Here is a 19,383-nt window from a genome sequence, read left to right as displayed (position 1 = left end):
AACAGACACCATTATCCGGGCTCAGCCAGGAGTGACAATTACAAAGAAGCCACAAGAATGAAGAATTGCAGCTTGATCTTTAACCATGATTTCACATGATTTCCTTTGTCTTAAACTCTAGTAAAACTTCCTGGAATCATGCCGTTTATAATAAAGGCACTGCTCTAGCTCTAGGTCACTGTCTCTCCATCCGAGAACAGTGTCCCACCTGGTCCCAGCTTTCCCTACTGTCTCTGTGTCTATCTCTTTCTTTTTCTCAATCCCCAGTCGCCCTTACTCGGGACTCATCTGCTCTCTAGCCGTGCTGGTCGCGGCCAAGAGAGAACACTTATACTGAAATATAAAATTTCCCGAACCAGCCAGTCATCTGACTAAAAGACTGAAATTCTGGTGGGGCGGGGGAAGCGGGAACTTGCTGGAAGTTTGAGTTTGGAAAGTGGCACACCCTGATTCTCAGTTTCCATTTCTTCTCAGAGCACGAATGCTTGTCCCATAGCTGGTTAAAAGTGGTTATGGACGTAATCAAATATGAAATGGAAGATTCCAGAAAAAAAAAACTCTCCCTCATGTAAAGGAAAACAGAACTCTGTGGTGAGAAAACAAAACATAAGCCAACTTTCCTGTTCGGTCTTGCTGGCTAACTCCCAGCACCATTTTGCTTCGTATTTCTGATGGGCTCTCCCATGAGAATGCTTCCTGGGTCACTGTGCATCCAGGGTGAAGCTGCACAGTAAGAATGGGACCGCTTTACAGCCTCGTAAAACTAGCCGGCCCTGCACCGAAACCTTCCTTATCTACCATTCCTCTCCTTCCTATAGAGCCTGTCCTTAAGAATTTAAACCCAACCAGTTTTTCTCCTGCTCCAAGTCTGAAATGAAACTTTGACACATGCTAACAATCTAACTTATCTGAGCTGCTTGGCTTTAAACAGCGATTTAAGGTGTTAAACAAACTCAAGAGTCGGGAGGCTTTGCTAGAAATAAATGATAGATTTATTCAAAGGTCCCAGGGTTTGCAAACTGGAGACCAACTGGGCAATAGAGAGTGTTCCAAAGAAGAAAGACAAGCTGAGGGTTCTTTTAGTAAAAAGTACATTCCTTTTAAAAAAAAAAATATGTTAATGATTTCAGAGAGAGGAAGGGAGAGTGAGAGAGGCAGAGACATCAATAACTAGAGCTATTGATCTGCTGCATCCTGCACGCCCCCTACTGGGGATGGAACCCGCAACCCGGTTCATGGGTGCATGCTCAACCCCTGAGCCACACCTGCGGGGCAAAAGTACATTCTTCTTCTTCTTTTTCAAAAATATATTTTATTGACTTTTTACAGAGGAGAAGGGAGAGGGATAGAGAGTTAGAAACATCGATGAGAGAGAAACATGGATCAGCTGCCTCCAGCACATCCCCTACTGGGGACCCTTCAGTCCGCAGGCCGACGCTCCATCCACTGAGCCAAACCGGCCAGGGCCAAAAGTACATTCTTGAGAAGAAACACATTCTCAGCCTCTGCACTGGTCCCAGAGGGTGACCCTCCAGGAGACAGGTGGTTTGGATCATGGGTGTCAAGTGGCCTGGGTACCTGAACATCCTTTCCTCAGTCCTCCGGGGGTAACCAGGGGGTTATCTGGAGGTCTGGTGTGTATCAGGCATTGAGGCAGGACTGGAAAGTTCAAAAGTTCAAGTTCCTAGGATAGTTAAAACAAGAACAGAATCCTTTCCTCACCCCTCAACCGGCTTGATTGACTAAAGCGAGTACATTTTTCTTTCTTCACCCTATCCCTCGGAGGGGTCACCTAGGACAGGCGCGCTTACAAAACAAAGCTCCAGATGGGAAGAAAGAACCCCAAATCGGAGTCCCATCTTTCAGCACCTCTTAAAGCTCTGTGTGTCTTGCACAATTGGCCTAATGACTGTTTCTTTACTACAGCTGCAGCCCCGACGAAAAATGCTACCCAAGGCACAGCGAGGATGTCCTTGACTTACATCCTGTTTTCTGGGAAGAGATGACCACCGCAGTAACTGAGCTGGGAAGAGACAGATTGCTCTTGGCGGCGTCCACAGCGGTTCAAAGTACCGCAGTTGACCGGAATCACACCCTGCAGTTCTCCCTCCTCCTGTGTGCAAATGCCAACAGAGAGAGCACTGCACCAGCAGATTATCCGCAAGATCGGTGCAGGGGGGAGGTGGGGGTGGAGGGGGGTGAGGGGTGGGGGTGGGGCTGTAAGAGAATCTCAGCCCCTGATGGAGTTACCCAAAGAGAGGGGGAAGGCCCGGAACCCCGAGGCCGGCGGACCCGGGACCCGCGAGCGGCGCAGGATGATTGATTTATTTACTCGGTTGGCAGCGCCCATCGCCGGCTGGAGCCCGGGGTGACATCACGGGCTGGGGCGCGGGTCACGTGGCCCGGGCCGCCCCGCCTCCTCCTGCCCCTCCTTCTCCCGCCGCCTCCGGAGCGCAGGGTCCAGCCGCCGCAGTTGCTCTGAGCTTTCGGAGAGGCGCGCAGCCAGGGTCGGGGGGTGAGCCAGCGAGGGGGCCGGAGCCGGAGCCGGAGCCGGAGCCCGAGAGGCCGAGGAGCAGCAGCCCCGCGCAGCGGCCGGAGACGCGCCGAGGGTCCCGCAAACTTGAGCGGCGCTCGCGCCCCTGCCCGCGGTCGGAGCGATGAAGATGGTCGCGCCCTGGACGCGGTTCTACTCCAACAGCTGCTGCCTGTGCTGCCATGTGCGCACGGGCACCATCCTGCTCGGCGTCTCGTACCTGGTGAGCGCGGAGGGCCGTGGGGACGCGCGGGGCGCACCTGCGGGAGGAGGCGCGGGGGACCCCGGGGCCCCGGCCCGCGCCGCGCCGCGCCGTTCAGGCCGCGAGTTGGCTCCTGGCTCGGCCTTCGGTTGGCTGATCCGAAGGCCGAACGCTAATCCGCCTCAAGTTACATGATTAGAAACTTAATTCTTGTCCGCGGCTGCCCCGGCTCGGCCAACCTGTGGCGGGTTCGGGTCAGGGCTGGGAGTTGGGGGCGTTCCGGGGTCCCGGGTGGGCCGGGGCGCGCCCCAAAGCCCTGGGCACAGAGCGCGCTGCGGCCACGGTTCCGGATGGAAGTGCACTTGGTGGCCGAGACCGCGGGTCTTATCCGAGGAGCACGTGTTTTCCTCCCTTTCCTCCTGACACCCGGGGGGCTTTGTGTCCCCACGGGTCTGGGCCGCGCCGTGGGGTGACTGGGCACGTTAGTCATCCGTGCGCCCAAGCTCTGCCCGCACCTGGCCTCGGGCTGCGCGTTCGGGTCGGAGATGAAATGGTTGAGGGTTCCTGTCGCTCCGTGGACGGCCCCCCCCCCCCCCCCCCCCCCCCGTCTGTTGTAAAGCCCTAGGAAGGGATTTACTTGTGATTTACTGCCTTCCGATCAGCCCGGGGAAGCCATTTTACACCCATTTTTCTGCTAATCGACAGGTGATCCCTATACCTTTCTTATCAGACCGCAGGCAAGTCTGATTTCCTTCTTAAGGCTGGAACTTTTAAAGATGCTATTTGTATGGGAGCAACGATTATCAGGGGCGGTGAGGAAACCTGAGGCTCCTCCCAGTGCCTGCTCCAGGTGGATTGTGGGCGCCTACGTGGAGTGGGGTCCCCTTGCATTTCAATTTCAGGTTTTGTGACATCTTGATGGAGGGTTACACCTGAGCCACTTTTCAGGTGAATAATACCACTGCATCACGAGGAAATACCTTAAAGATGGTAGTAAGATAGCATGCAGGACTTCATTAGTGAGAACACAATTTTCTTAATTATCAGAGTTTTTTTGTTGTTGTTGAAAGATATTCAGGAGATTATATATATATACATACATATATATATGTATGAATGACATTATATCGAATTGTGTAGTTGTGCCATTTTAAGCAAAACATTTTCTCCCAGGGACTGTGGTCTTCTCTGTGCTATTTATAGTTTCAACTTTCCTTAAGTGGGTGCCCAGGACACACAATGGAACTTTTTGGCCTTGAAAGGTTTCAGGCAGATCTTTGGTATGTGTGGGGTTTACTATTGTTCAGTGCGAATGCAGATACTAGTTAGAACCTCAGTGTCTTGGCTCAACCCTACCTTTGCTACAAACCAGGAAATCCTTTACAGAAATGTAAAATGACTGTCTAGCAAACAGATAGGAGGAGACTTCAGAATATTCCGTGCTCTTCCTGATAATCAAGACCAGCTCTTTTATACAAACGACTTGTGTGCTCCTTGCAAACATTCAAATTTGCAGACTTGCACGTGCATCAGTGAACGTGATTTGCAAAATCTAGGGCACCGCATTAGGCAAATGTACTTCGTGATGTGATCTATGCAAAGGATAAATCTACTTGAGCCCATTGCTGGCGGTGAGCCAATCCGACGGTATCCGTGTGCTAAAAGGAGAACACTCCCGCTCACTTTCTCCACGAGGGAGCATGCTCTGTGTGGAAAGTGGTGATTGGGGTGCATGTCTTAGCATCTGGAAATATGTGGCCCTGTGAAAGGTTAGAAAACTTCCCAGCAGGTGTAAGAATGCCACATTAGGGAAACCTAGTTAATGGGAAACCTGGCTTAAGTACTGGTACTCTTTATTAAAAGTATTTTTTATTTCATAGAACAACTTTAGACTTTTTTAAAAACAGTGAGCGTTTTCCTCATACCTTTAACATATAATTTGGTTATCCAAAACTTTGATTTACAGGAACAGTGTTAAGCCAGGGTCACGGAAGAACAAGGCACCTCTCCCTTCTCCCCCCACCCGCCCCTCCTCTCACCAGCCACGTGGCTGGAATGCCATCAGTTATCAGGAAGGGGCAGGTTTTCAGGAAAAAAAAGGGTAGGCTTCTGGGAAGATGTTCAAATAAGAGTCCCCTGGAAGGGTTCTTTCTTAAACTTAGAAGCCATTGCCAGGTGGGTAAAATGGACCTTATTCATGCATTTTCTAATTGTTTCCTGCCACCACCCTTTGTTAAGGTTCAGTGTGCCAGGTACTATGCTAGATTTGCATAACCTTAATTTCTATGTAACCCTGTAATTATTTCATTCCCATTTTTTTAAATTGATTTTTTTGTTTGTTTCTTTAGAGAGGGGGGAAAAGAGGAGGAGGAGAGAGAAGAAAGAAAGAAAGAAACTAACTTTGATCATTTGCCTCCTGCACCCACCCCTACTGTACAGGGCCACACTCCAACCAACTGAGAGCCACACCACTCAGGGCTCTTCCTCCCATTTTATAGATGAGAAAACTGAGGCCAGGAGAGCTCAGGTGGTTTACATTAGGTCCCATTGTTGGTTTGTAGTCTGAGGAATGTTAGTCTATCCTGTTTTCACTGTTTTACTTTTTAAAAGTTGTGTGCGTGTCTTTTGTTTTTGCCTTGGAATGGTAAAGGTTTCCTTCGGTCCAGTAACAAAGCATATTGATTCAGGTATTTATATTAGAGATTTTTTTATTTGTCTTTGTTTTATTTTTTCTTTCTTTTATTGAGGCATAATTCACATGTGGTGAAGTTCACAGATATTAAGGATATAGTTGCCGAAACCGGTTTGGCTCAGTGGATAGAGCGTCGGCCTGCGGACTGAAAGGTCCCAGGTTCGATTCCGGTCAAGGGCATGTACCTGGGTTGCGGGCACATCCCCAGTGGGAGATGTGCAGGAGGCAGCTGATCGATGTTTCTCTCTCATCGATGTTTCTAACTCTCTATCTCTCTCCCTGCCTCTCTGTAAAAAAAAAAATCAATAAAATATATTAAAAAAAAAAAAAAGGATACAGTTCATTAAGTTGACAAATGCAGGTGCCTGTGTAACCCACATCCCTAGAGAACATTTCCAAAAAGTTCCCCTGTGTCTCTTCCCAAGTTAATCCCTGCCACACACATCCCACCTCCACAGGCGAGTCTTACCCGTTCATGTAAGTGGAATTAGTATTGTGTGTATTCTTTTGTACCTAGTTTCTTTCACTTAGCATAACCATTTATGTTGTCGGAGTATATTAGTGGCTTGTTCCTTTTTATTGCTGAGTATTATACTATTGTAGGAACATACCGCAGTTCGTTTATCCATTTGCCAGACAATGGACATTCGGATGGTTTCCAGTTTGGGGCTGTTGTGGATAAAGCTGCTGTGAATATTCTTGCACAAGACTTTTTGTGGACGTATATGTTTTTATTTCTCTTGAGTAAATGCCTAGATATGGAATTGCTGGTCTTTGGGTAGATGTATGTTTACTGTATAGGCAAGTGCCAACCAGTTTTCTAATGCAGTTCTGCCATTTTACACTCCAGCCAGCAATGTATGAAGTTCCAGTTGCTCCACCCACATCCTTGTCAGCATTTGGTGGTGTTAGTCTTTCTCATTTTAGCCATTTTGGTGGGTATGTGGTGGCAGCTCAGGGTGACTTTAGTTTGCATTTCCTCATGACAAATGATGTGGAAAGTTTATCTTTGTTTATTGGCCAATCCTATATCTTCCTTTGTGAAGTGCTATTTATTGCCTATTTTGGAGGGTTTTGTCTTTTTTATTGATTTGTAAGAACTGTCTGTGTTCAAATCTATAGAGAATTTTTATGAGTTTATTTGAGCCAAACTGAAGACCCTTGCTGGGAAGCAAAATCTCAACGGATTAAGGAAAATATTCCAAAAAATGCCAGTCTTACCACTGATTTTATACATCAAAATCAAAGGGGGAGATGTAAGGGGGGTACCTCATGAAATCCATTGGTGATAGATTCGGGAGGTGGGGGAAAGTAACGCAGGGAAACCTCTGGGATTGGATAAGGAGTAAAATGCATAGCCTGGCAGTGGCTGAGCGTTGACCCATCAACCAGGAGGTCGAGGTGAAACGGGACAACCAGTGGGTCCAGGCTGCCTGTCACGACTTGAGCCAATTAAGCAGATGGGGTTGAATCCTGTATGAGCGTTTATTCCGATAATGCCAGCAGTATGGGAGGTGCAGCAGGTCACCCACGAAAATCTGCTCTCCCCCTCCCCATAAACCAGATGCTTATATGGGTAGAAGGACAGAGAATACGTGGGAAAGTAGGAATTACGGGCCTGGGGAAGTGGGCACGGTTTAATCACCTCAGGTTCCAAATCGTGTGGGCTGCTGGGGAAGGGGGGTGTTGCAGGATCAGATTACAGGCTGGGTTGTAAAGAGCAGGTGCCTCCAGGACTGGATTGTTTGGGCCATTTCCATAATGATAGGCCGATGGGGAAAGAAGGATGGGCTGCATTCTGCTGTCAGCGCTCACGTCCCAGAGCGTGCAACTCTCAGCCAGGTTAGAATGTGCTTGCCCGAATCAGACCAGAACCAGCCTGGTTAACAGAGCATGATTAATAGTTCTTATTTCATTTCTTATATTACTAATAGCTGGTCTCCAATATTATATTTCTGCCCCTGACAGAGGTTCGATTCCTGGTCAGGGCACATGCCCAGGTTGCCTGCAAAACCCCCCGTAGAGGGTGTGCAGGAGGCAGTTGATTGATTCTCAATCTCTCTCCCTTCCTCTCTGAAATCAATAAAAACATACCTTTTTTTTTTTTTTATGTAGGTGGGTACAGGATAGTTAACAGCCAACAATGAACACAGTAACAATAACAAGGAAGGGATTTGTGGTCTCGCCTATGGTGCTTTGGGGGCGGAGGAAAGGAAATTACTTTTTTGTTATTCTAAAGGCTTGTTATCAGGTATGTTATCCTGATGCAAAATGACAACAAACAGACAGTTCAGGGGAAGATTGACTTTTGTTAGGGAAATATACTGCCCTAGGACATGACCACCCCCCCCCCACCCCCGCACCTCTCCCTCCCCCCCCCCCCCCCCCAACTGCTTTTAGAACACTACCAGAAACGGTCCTGGTAGTTTAAAGCTTCTGTCTTTGGTACCAGGCATGAGTCATCCTTTATGCATGTTATCCTTTTTATCATCAACGAGTGTGTGTTTCTTAAATCCTCATTCTGAGGCTCGTAAGCCAGGACTAGTGTAGTAGGGAAACTGAGACAGATAGTTGAACAGCAGTTTGCAGCCCCCTAGTAAGTCCTGTCTTCCCTAAGCCAGGGACACTTAAGAGTAAATGGTTTGCAGTTCTCCTCCCCAGCCACCCTACGCAGGGAGACAGGGACAGAAATCTAATTAGTGCTATTTGCCAACCAGGCTCAAGGACAAATGAAAATAAACCTCATTTTGGTCCATCAGCATAAAGCTGATGAATATTCTGTTGAAACCTTCCCTGGGACCTGCCCTAAGATTTCCACCTGTGAGAGAGAGATCAAAGCCTGGAGACAAAGGACCCAGCGTGTGCTCTCCTTCCCAGGAGCTTGCCCATGCCCTTCCCCCCTCCCCTCTTCCGCTCTTCTCCCCCTTCCCCCACTGGCATGCACCTCCTAAACTCTCAGGGACCCCACGAGGCTTGCAACCAGGGCAGCAAAGGGCACCAGCAGTTCCTCCCAGACAAATCAAACCCCCTGAACTTGTCCCCAAGGCCCCCTTTTCTCTGACTTCTTAGCCAAAGCAGCCCGGCCTGGGCTCACTTCCCAGCCTTTCCTTGTTTCACGCCCCCAGCTTTAACAAACGTCATCTAAACTCACCTGGACTGCTGTTGTGAACTTTTTCCTGCACGAAGTCAAGAACCCAGACACCACGGCTGGCCCTAGGCCAGTGATGGCGAGCCTTTTGAGCTCGGCGTGTCAGCATTTTGAAAAACCCTAACTTAACTCTGGTGCTGTGTCACATATAGAAATTTTTTGATATTTGCAACCATAGTAAAACAAAGATGAATATTTTTGATATTTATTTTATATATTTAAATGCCATTTAACAAAGAAAAATCAACAAAAAAAGTGAGTTTGCGTGTCACCTCTGACACGCATGTCATATGTTCGCCATCACTGCCCTAGGCAGACCTGCTCAGGGCCAGGTCCTCTTTCTGGTAACAATTCCAGGATATGTTTTTATACATATATATATATTTTTATTGATTTGAGAGAGAGGGAGAGAGAGAGAGAGAGAGAGAGAGAGAGAGAGAGAGAGAAAGAAAGGAACATTGATCAGTTGCCTCTGGTACACTCGACAGTGGAATTGAACCCCAAACCTGGGCATGTGCCCTGACTGGGAATTGAAGCCGCCACCTTCTGGTGTATGGGACGACACTCCAGTCAACGGAGCCACACCAGCCAGGGCTTATCCAAGTGTATTTTAGGAACTTAGTCATTCAGCAGAAACATAGTGAATGCACCTCCTTGTGCCAGATACTATTCATAGGGTAGCTGGCCGTGTATCAGATGATAAAGGATGAAAGCTCGGAGTAGCTGGTCTCATTGGCTTTATGACCTGGCCTTTCAGATAATCAACTAGTTCACTTTGAAGGTCACAGCTTGCTTGTGTGCCCGAGCCCGATAGGGTCTCTGTATCCCAGGAAGTTCTGGTGCAATAACGATTGATTTCTCTCTGGGCAGTAAAACTGACATCTTGTATTTGTCGAGTGATTGATAGTTGTTTTCAGTGGGTTTTCACATTTGTTCTCATTTAGGCCTCAAAGCTGCCCCTAGGGATGGGCACAGGGAGATGGGGTTATAGGCTCTTTAAAGATTAATAGTTTCTTTCCAGCTGTCGGTCTGGAACTAGGTCCATGCAGAATATGGACCAACTCATAGTAATTTATGTCAGCCTTATTGTCTAGTGCTTCCCATATTACAGAAGATTGTAAAAGACTGAAAGACTAGGCTAAAGTCTGAACATTACTTTGTAGGTAGTGGGGAGGCCTTGAAGAACTATCCATGGGAGTGATAGGATAAGAGCAGTTTTTTTTTTTTAAATATATTTTATTGATTTTTTTTTTTTACAGAGAGGAAGGGAGAGAGATAGAGAGTTAGAAACATCGATGAGAGAGAAACACCGATCAGCTGCCTCCTGCACACCTCCTATTGGGGATGTGCCCACAACCCAGGTACATGCCCTTAACCGGAATCGAACCTGGGACCTTTCAGTCCGCAGGCCGACGCTCTATCCACTGAGCCAAACCGGTTTCGGCTAAGAGCAGTTTTTAAGGAAGATTCAAAGGGCAGGCTGTTTTAAGTAGCTGGGAAACCGGAAAGGGTATGTCACAGGCCTCCAGCTATGGGGTACTGCAGCAGGCACAGTCTTTCCAGCACGAGTCTTTCATTTGCTAATGGTGCAAAGGATATGGATGGGAATTGTTACTCCTTAGCGAACGATCCAAGTCTCTGTTGTCAGCCAGACTTTTTTGATCTGCATTCAGAAATTGAATAAATTTGAATAGTGAGGGCTACCGGATTTGTGAGATATCTCCAATAAGCCCTTTATAAAAGTACAGCCCCCCCCCCCCCCCCCCCCCGTACCCGTCCCCAACCTAATATAAAGGATCCAGGGCAGTTCTATAAAATATTGGCTAGTGAAGATTTCATTGGTATTTCATATCCTTTTTATATTTTGATGCACATTATAGTAGACATTCATCAGAAATTTTTGAAGACCTGATCAACGTGGTTCAGTTGGTTGGAGCATCGTCCCATACACCAAAAGGTGGTGGGTTCGATTGCCCCATCAGGGTGTGTGCAGGAGGCAGCCGATGATGTTTCTCTCTCTTCCTCTCTTTAAAATCAATAAAAAAAATTTTTTTTAAAGGACCCTTTTAAGGATGGGCTGGCCAAGAAATAAAGATCGCCACCAAAGCTATTTTATTAACCATTTGTACGCCATAAGCGTCTATAGATGCAAGAGGCGGACCTTTTTTAATGAAACTCAAAATATCGTGGCAGTTAACTGGTTAATATGACTCTCCCTGGCACCCACTTTAACTATATTTCACTTAACTAATAAAATGTCAAGTATTGAAGTGGTCCACATGTATTTTGCACTAGGTTGTGTATTATGTTTAAATGTGCAGTGTATTTGTTTTGTCAGCTTACTTTGAATCTTTGCCAGGAAGGACGAGGCCACAGTTAGTTTCTCCTTTGCTACCCCACCCCCTTTGGTCAGATATATTATTATGTTCATCAAGAGATAATGGAAATAATGTGTGAGCCTTAGCCGCATAATCCCTGCTTTCTCCTCCCTCCCAGCTCCATGGGCTCTTAGAGCTTCTGGAGCCTTAAGAGTTCTTGAAGAGCTATCAAGTGGTTAACCCATTTTACTTAAAGCAAAGTAAAAGTTAAGCAAAGATCATACTTCTTCAATTGTTCTTACACTTTTAAAGGTTTAGCGTTGCCTCTTTGCAGTTGCAGCTTGCAAGGAAAAGTGTTGGGGTCCAACCCCAGCAGGTCCAGGGGTCCCCAAAGGTGTGGACGGAGTCGGTGAAGAAGGAATGACACAGAGACAGCGTTCAGGTGATCATCATAGCTAGGTTCTCTTGCCTGGTTCTGTCCAGGATCTCCAGCCAAGTTCTGTGTTTTATTGTCTTGTTACATCTGTGTTGATACCACTTGATTTTAATCCTATCAATTTCTATTCCAAAGGTTAGGGCTTTTCTTATCTCCATTCCAGGGAGTAAAGATTATGTAGTTTAAGCGTGATTGTTCGTAGTTAAAGTGATTAACTACCCGCCTGGCACTTTGTTAAGGGGTTTTATTCCCTCCCTAACTTCAGGGAAAAATCCCTACCTGGGGAAACAACCTTTCTCGGAGAGGTGACCTTGGTTAAAACACATAGTGCCAAGAAGGGGAGCAAACATATTAAGAACAGTATGCCTTATACGCCAGGTCCCTTGAAACATATGCTGTGCAGATGTTTCTTCCCTGCAGCGACTGTGTCAAGCAGCAAGGATGGACCGGCTTCCGGTAGAAAAGTTATTTCTCAGGGAAATATGTGGGGGCCAAAAAATGTGTGACTGAATGCAATTTCAAATTATTAGTAAGAGTAAGTGTGAGCTTATTTCTTTCATTAGCCTTGAGCTGCTAGAATTACGTGGCTCCTTGGTTCCAGAGTGCAGAGATGGTGAAGCAGCCATACTTGGCACATAGTAGGTACTCCCATTTGTGTCGACTAACAACGGAAGGCTTGAAGGGTTGCAAAAATGGAGGCACTGTAGGTTGGGAAAAAAGAAGCACTTACTGGGTCACCCAGGGAAGACCAGATGGGATGCATCAGAATTAGGCCCTTTCTTAGTGAGTCCTCAGCCTTCTTGGACCAGAGATGGGATCTTGTATTTTGTTTTTTAGTGTATTTTTTATTGATTTCAGAGAGGAAGGGAGAGGGAGAGAGAGATAGAAACATCAGTGATGAGAGAGAATCATTGATTGGCTGTCTCCTGCATGCCCCCCTACTGGGGATTGAGCCTGCAACCCGGGCATGTGCCTTGACCAGGAATCGAACAGTCACCTCCTGGTTCATAGGTCGATGCTCAACCACTGAGCCATGCTGGTTGAGCGCTTAATGATTTTTATTAGAGTGAAAATCTGATTCTCAAGAAAGAAAAAGAAATGAAGGTTATGATAGCCTCAGACGAGGACCTAAAAGATCATGATTTCTTCTAACCCTTTAGTGCTTGATACTTTTTTTTTAATACATAAAGTTTATGTCTCGATAGCCCATCTTAAGATGGGCTAGGCCTGTCTTTTCACATGCAGAGGCCCAGAGGGCTCTTTAAGACATACTTGTTCTCCCCTTCGCCACCATCCCCTCCCAGTTTCCCCAAGGCCCTTAACTGCATTCCTCTTTCTGGTCTCAACCGGGGACCATCCTTTGCCTTTGTTCGCTGTCCAGACACCTTTCCCATTTATCATGTGGACCCTGGATTCTCGGAGCATATAATGGCGTCTCAGCCGAGTCCGTCCAGAGACACTGCGATAGCTGCTGCTGGGTGGCAAGTCGATTTCATCTCGCTTGCCAGCCTCCTGTCGCCTGGAGCGCAGCTGTCCAGAGCACTCCCTTGGAAAGAATCCTGAGCCTGCTGACAGGTGGCTGGTTGGCAGGACCAGCCAGGGATTGTGAATGCAATGTGGTGACTTCTTGGGAGGAGCCTGAGTTACTGGAAAGACCGTGGGTGATATTTGTAATCAAAGGACCCAGGATCGAGTCCATAATCCTGGACCGTAATATGTGCTTGATCAGGCTTTCTCTGAAGTCCGAGAGTCTCCATCTATAGCAGCGGTTCTCAGCCTGTGGGTCGAGACCCCTTTGGGGGTCGAACGACCCTTTCACAGGGGTCGCCTAAGACCATCGGAAAACACATATATAATGACATATTGTTTTTGTGATTAATCACTATGCTTTAATTATGTTCAATTTGTAACAATGAAATTGGGGGTCACCACAACATGAGGAACTGTATTAAAGGGTCGCGGCATTAGGAAGGTTGAGAACCACTGGTCTATGGAATGGTGTCATAGAGGAGGAAAAACTGCTTCAGTGATACAAAGTGGTGTGTGTGGTGGGTTCTTCATCACCCAGGAGGAAGACATGCTAAAAGGATGGCGGTTGTGGGCCACAGGTCAATCCAAGGGCTTTGTTGAATATTAAAATTTTGCCTGTTGAAATGGGGTTCTAATAGAGGTACAACTTCCATTTTACTGCTTTATCTTTTTCCCTCAGTATGTAACTTAGAGACTGCCATATTGGCTGTAATTATACTCTCACTCATAGTTTGATTATAGCTCTAACTTTGAGTTAGATTATAATTAGCAGAGTAGCTCATTTTTATGCTTTTGTTTCCTTGGACTTTCTCTTTTAATTTTTTTTTTTTAATTTATTGACTTTTTTACAGAGAGGAAGGGAGAGGGATAGAGAGTTAGAAACATCGATGAGGGAGAAACATCAATCAGCTGCCTCCTGCACGCCCCCTACTGGGGATGTGCACACAACCAAGGTACATGCCCTTGACCGGAATCGAACTTGGGACCCTTGAGTCCGCAGGCTGGTGCTCTATCCACTGAGCCAAACCGGTTCGGCTTAACTTTTAATTCTTAGTCACTTAGTCTGATATCCTAAAATGAATTGTGCTGTAATCTTTGTCTATCAGGATTTCCAAAAGCCTCTTGCTTTCTGTTAACAAAAGTCATCTCCCTGTGAAGTCTTCTTTACTAGTGTATATAGTAGCATAGCAGAATTCCTTTTCAGCCAGTGTATTTGACTATCTTCCCCACTAGACTATAGGCTACCTCGAGGGGTTTGCCATAATAATGTGATGCTTAACATAATGCCAGGCATATATTTGTTGCCTAATAGATAATTTTTGAATTGATTAATGTATTAGAATTTACTTGGCTATTGACATGTGTTTACCCCACTGGACTACTAATCCTTGGGGGGAAAAGGACCATGTCTTATTTGTTTTTGCGTAACCAGTTTTAAGTAGAGTGTTGGACACAGTAGGTGTCTTCCTGTGTTCAGGACATTGTATTTGAAAACAGAAGAAGTCATTTGAGGCGTAGTGTGATCTCTTTATCGACTAAGGGTTTTGGTAGCTTCTGATAGCGTTCTGGCATCTGGGGATCTCCTTAATCCCAGCTCAGGGTTCAGAGGATGCACAGCGGGCTGTGTCTCTCTCTTTAGTCTCCTCCACTTCTGGTTCACCTTCCTTCCTTGGTTATGTCCCTCAGGGTCTCAGTGGCAAAGTCCCGGGAAGTCTGCCCTCCACCCCCCAGCCAGCAGGCCTTGTGTTCCACGTTTGGACACCCTGGCCCAGCAGACTGTCAGAGGTGCTGCTCTAGCCTTTGCTCTCACCATCTTTTCTGGAAATCAATAGATGCCCCCGGGGTATTGCTGCCTTGTCTTGGATCTTGCTTCGCCCGGTAATTCTTCACTCCCTTGTCAGTTCTCTAAATCCTTCTCACAGGCATTTGCTTATATTTCATCCAGATTTTCTAGTTGTCCTCAGCGAACCTAGTTCATATCACTGGAAGTGGCAGAACCCTTCACTGTTATTATTCTCTTTTACTCCAACATTTCTCCCCTATTATGCCTATTTCCAAGTTTTGACTTAAATGCCAGCCAGATTTGTTATTGGTCATCTTATCACTATTGTTTCTCTGTAGAGAGTCAGGTTTAATAAGAATTTTCTATAACATTTTAATAATAACATTCTGTAATACATTTAATAATAATAATTTTTTTTTTTTTTTTTTTAATTAAATCTTTATTGTTCAGATTATTACATTTGTTCCTCTTTTTTCCCCCCATAACTCCCCTCCTTCCAGCTCCCACCCCACCCTCCACCCTCACTCCCCACCCACTGTGTTCATCCATAGGTGCATGATTTTTGTCCAGTCACTTCCCGCATCTCCCACACCCCTTTTTCCCCCAAGAATAGTCAGTCCATTCCCTTTCTATGTCCCTGATTCTATTATAATCACCAGTTCATTCTGTACATCAGGTTATTTATTCACTTGATTCTTAGATTCATTTGTTGATAGATGCATGTTTGTTGTTCATAATTTGTATCTTTACCTTTTTCTTCTTCTTCCTCTTCTTAAAGGATACCTTTCAGCATTTCATATAATACTGGTTTGGCGGTGATGAACTCCTTTAGCTTTTCCTTATCTGTGAAGCTCTTTATCTGACCTTCAATTCTGAATGATAGCTTTGCTGGATAAAGTATTCTTGGTTGTAGGTTCTTGGTATTCAGCACTTTGAAAATTTCTTGCCATTCCCTTCTGGCCTGCAAAGTTTCTGTTGAGAAATCAGCTGACAGTCGTATGGGTATTCCCTTGTAGGTAATTGAGCCTCTTTCTCTTGCTGCTTTTAAGATTTTCTCTTTGTCTTTTGCTCTTGGCATTTTAATGATGATGTGTCTTGGTGTGGTCCTCTTTGGATTCCTTTTGTTTGGGGTTCTCTGCGCTTCTTGGACCTGTAAGTCCATTTCTTTCACCAGGTGGGGGAAGTTTTCTGCCATTATTTCTTGAAATAGGTTTTCAATATCTTGCTGTCTCTCATCTTCTGGCACTCCAATGACTCTGATATTAGACCGCTTAAAGCTGTCCCAGAGGCTCCTTACACTATCTTCACACTTTCGGATTCTTTTTTCATTTTGCTTTTCCAATTGGGTGTTTTTTGTCGAATCTTTGGTTTGATTATTGTACTCCTCTGGTCTGCTATTGGGTATAATATTCTTTATTTCAGTCCGTGTATGCTTACTTTCTAATTTCTTTATCGTAGCATCGAGGGTCTCATTAGTTTTCGTGAGGTTCTGCACAAATTTATGGCAAGCCCTCAAAATTGCGATTCTTAGCTCCATATCCTCCATTTCTGTCATGTTTTTTTGTCTCCGCATCTTTTATGCTTTCTTGGTGCACCCCCTTGTGGTCTCTGTGCGCAGTCTTGTTCTAGCCAAGCCTTAATTGTTGTAGTTAACACTAGGGGGATTTGACCCTCAGGCCGGCTGGCTATAGTAATCAGCTGTGCGGAAAACTCTGCCTTCTGGGGAGGCGCTAATCCAGCCTTTGCCTGAGGCGATCAGCAAATGGCTGTGCGCAGGCTTTGGGCGGGGCGGGATCAACAGGGCGGGCGGAGGGAGCAGTTATGGCCACGCTCAGTCCCGTTCCCAGAGGCTCTGCTTCTCAGAACCCCGGCAGCCGCTGCAAACCTCGGAGAGAAAGCTGCCCTCAGGTTCCAACTGATGCCGGGTAATCCCGCTTCTCCCGTTTGAGTCTGGGTCCCTAGAGACTCGCCCGGATCTGGAGCCCAGAGTCTGAGACTCAGTCCCGACAGAAAACGACAACCGCGCCCTCAGCCACCAGCCCGCTTTCGCGCGCACCTCGGTACCTTTGTATTTTCCACACTGCGCCGCCTCTGAGCCTCGATTTGCTGTTCTCTTTCCTTCTAGTTGTAGAGTCTCTCTTCAGCCAGCCTTCCTGTGGTTCTGGGTGATGTCCGTTCAGTCTTTTAGTTGTATTTTTGAAATGGTTGTTTGCGGCAGCGGTCTCCGGTGTTTACCTACGCCGCCATCTTGGTCGACTCCCTAATAATAATAATTTGTAGTATATTTTGTAATAGAGCTTAAAATATCTTTGAAGCTTTAAATATTTTTTTCCGGACTCTGAAAACAGACACTCTGGAAAAATATAAAAAGGTATAGTGATAATTAAAGGTACACGTCATCTACAAACCTACCACTTGGTTTATAACATTGTATGTTTTAGTGTTTTTAGTCTGTTATTTATACATGAGAGCATATTCCAAATGTAAGTAATAAAATTCTAATCAGAGAACATTTTTAGACTGCAGTTTTCATTTAACATTAGAGTACTGTGAACATTTTCTCGTCGTTAGTGTTTTTTGATTATGATTTTTTTTTTTTTTAATTAAATCTTTATTGTTCAGATTATTACATTTGTTCCTCTTTTTTCCCCCCATAACTCCCCTCCTTCCAGCTCCCACCCCACCCTCCCCCCTCATTCCCCACCCACTGTGTTCATCCATAGGTGCATGATTTTTGTCCAGTCACTTCCCGCATCTCCCACACCCCTTTTTCCCCCAAGAATAGTCAGTCTATTCCCTTTCTATGTCCCTGATTCTATTATAATCACCAGTTCATTCTGTACATCAGGTTATTTATTCACTTGATTCTTAGATTCATTTGTTGATAGATGCATGTTTGTTGTTCATAATTTGTATCTTTACCTTTTTCTTCTTCTTCCTCTTCTTAAAGAATACCTTTCAGCATTTCATATAATACTGGTTTGGCGCTGATGAACTCCTTTAGCTTTTCCTTATCTGTGAAGCTCTTTATCTGACCTTCAATTCTGAATGATAGCTTTGCTGGATAAAGTAATCTTGGTTGTAGGTTCTTGGTATTCAGCACTTTGAATATTTCTTGCCATTCCCTTCTGGCCTGCAAAGTTTCTGTTGAGAAATCAGCTGACAGTCGTATGGGTATTCCCTTGTAGGTAATTAAGCCTCTTTCTCTTGCTGCTTTTAAGATTTTCTCTTTGTCTTTTGCTCTTGGCATTTTAATGATGATGTGTCTTGGTGTGGTCCTCTTTGGATTCCTTTTGTTTGGGGTTCTCTGCGCTTCTTGGACCTGTAAGTCCATTTCTTTCTCCAGGTGGGGGAAGTTTTCTGCCATTATTTCTTGAAATAGGTTTTCAATATCTTGCTGTCTCTCATCTTCTGGCACTCCAATGACTCTGATATTAGTCCGCTTAAAGCTGTCCCAGAGGCTCCTTACACTATCTTCACACTTTCGGATTCTTTTTTCATTTTGCTTTTCCAATTGGGTGTTTTTTGTCGAATCTTTGGTTTGATTATTGTACTCCTCTGGTCTGCTATTGGGTATAATATTCTTTATTTCAGTCCGTGTATGCTTACTTTCTAATTTCTTTATCGTAGCATCGAGGGTCTCATTAGTTTTCGTGAGGCTCTGCACAAATTTATGGCAAGCCCTCAAAATTGCGATTCTTAGCTCCATATCCTCCATTTCTGTCATGTTTCTTTGTCTCCGCATCTTTTATGCTTTCTTGGTGCACCCCCTTGTGGTCTCTGTGCGCAGTCTTGTTCTAGCCAAGCCTTAATTGTTGTAGTTAACACTAGAGGGATTTGACCCCCAGGCCGGCTGGCTATAGGAATCAGCTGTATGGAAAACGTCTGCCTTCTGGGGAGGCGCTAATCCAGCCTTTGCCTGAGGCGATCGGCAAATGGCTGTGTGCAGGCTTTGGGCGGGGCAGGATCAACAGGGCAGGCGGAGGGAGCAGTTATGGCCACGCTCAGTCCCGTTCCCAGAGGCTCTGCTTCTCAGAACCCCGGCAGCCGCTGCAAACCTCGGAGAGAAAGCTGCCCTCAGGTTCCAACTGATGCCGGATAATCCCGCTTCTCCCGTTTGAGTCTGGGTCCCTAGAGACTCGCCCGGATCTGGAGCCCAGAGTCTGAGACTCACTCCCGACAGAAAACGACAACCGAGCCCTCAGCCACCAGCCCGCTTTGTGCGCGCACCTCGGTACCTTTGTATTTTCCACACTGCGCCGCCTCTGAGCCTCGATTTGCTGTTCTCTTTCCTTCTAGTTGTAGAGTCTCTCTTCAGCCAGCCTTCCTGTGGTTCTGGGTGATGTCCGTTCAGTCTTTTAGTTGTATTTTTGAAATGGTTGTTTGCGGCAGCGGTCTCCGGTGTTTACCTACGCCGCCATCTTGGTCTCCTCCTGATTATGATTTTTTGATGCTTAGTTGGGATTCTGTTATTCGGTTGTAATGTTATTTAGCCATTCTCCTACTTCTGTTTCGAGTTTTCATAAAAGATAAGTCTGCGGAAATCATTTTTGGACACAACTTTCTTTGCCAATTATTGTGTCATTACTCTCAGTGGGTTTGAGTGTTCTTAAGTTTCTTTTATTGAGGCTTTGAAAAAGGGATAATTACATTTTACGGTTTCACTGGTTTAGATTCAAGCTGAAAGTCTCACTGTTCATCTAGGACAGTGGTTCTCAACCTTCTGGCCCTTTAAATACAG

The 19,383-nt window shown here is 45.8% G+C and overlaps 1 protein-coding gene across 1 annotated transcript in view; it reads left to right on the top strand.

The window, feature by feature from the left end:
- Positions 1–2,450: 2,450 nt before the first annotated feature.
- The window catches only part of LAPTM4B (lysosomal protein transmembrane 4 beta), a 39,451-nt gene continuing 22,518 nt past the window's right edge, over positions 2,451–19,383 (top strand). The window contains exon 1 of the mRNA XM_070392080.1: positions 2,451–2,756. Coding sequence (XP_070248181.1) covers positions 2,658–2,756 — 99 coding nt within the window. The 5' untranslated portion in view covers positions 2,451–2,657. The remainder of the gene's footprint in view (positions 2,757–19,383) is intronic.

Source organism: Myotis yumanensis, unplaced genomic scaffold (assembly GCF_028538775.1).
Source record: "Myotis yumanensis isolate MYYU_CA2020_CCGP unplaced genomic scaffold, mMyoYum1.0.hap1 SCAF_15, whole genome shotgun sequence".
Classification (NCBI taxonomy): Eukaryota; Metazoa; Chordata; class Mammalia; order Chiroptera; family Vespertilionidae; genus Myotis; species Myotis yumanensis.
This window is presented reverse-complemented; position numbering and strand designations above follow the sequence as displayed.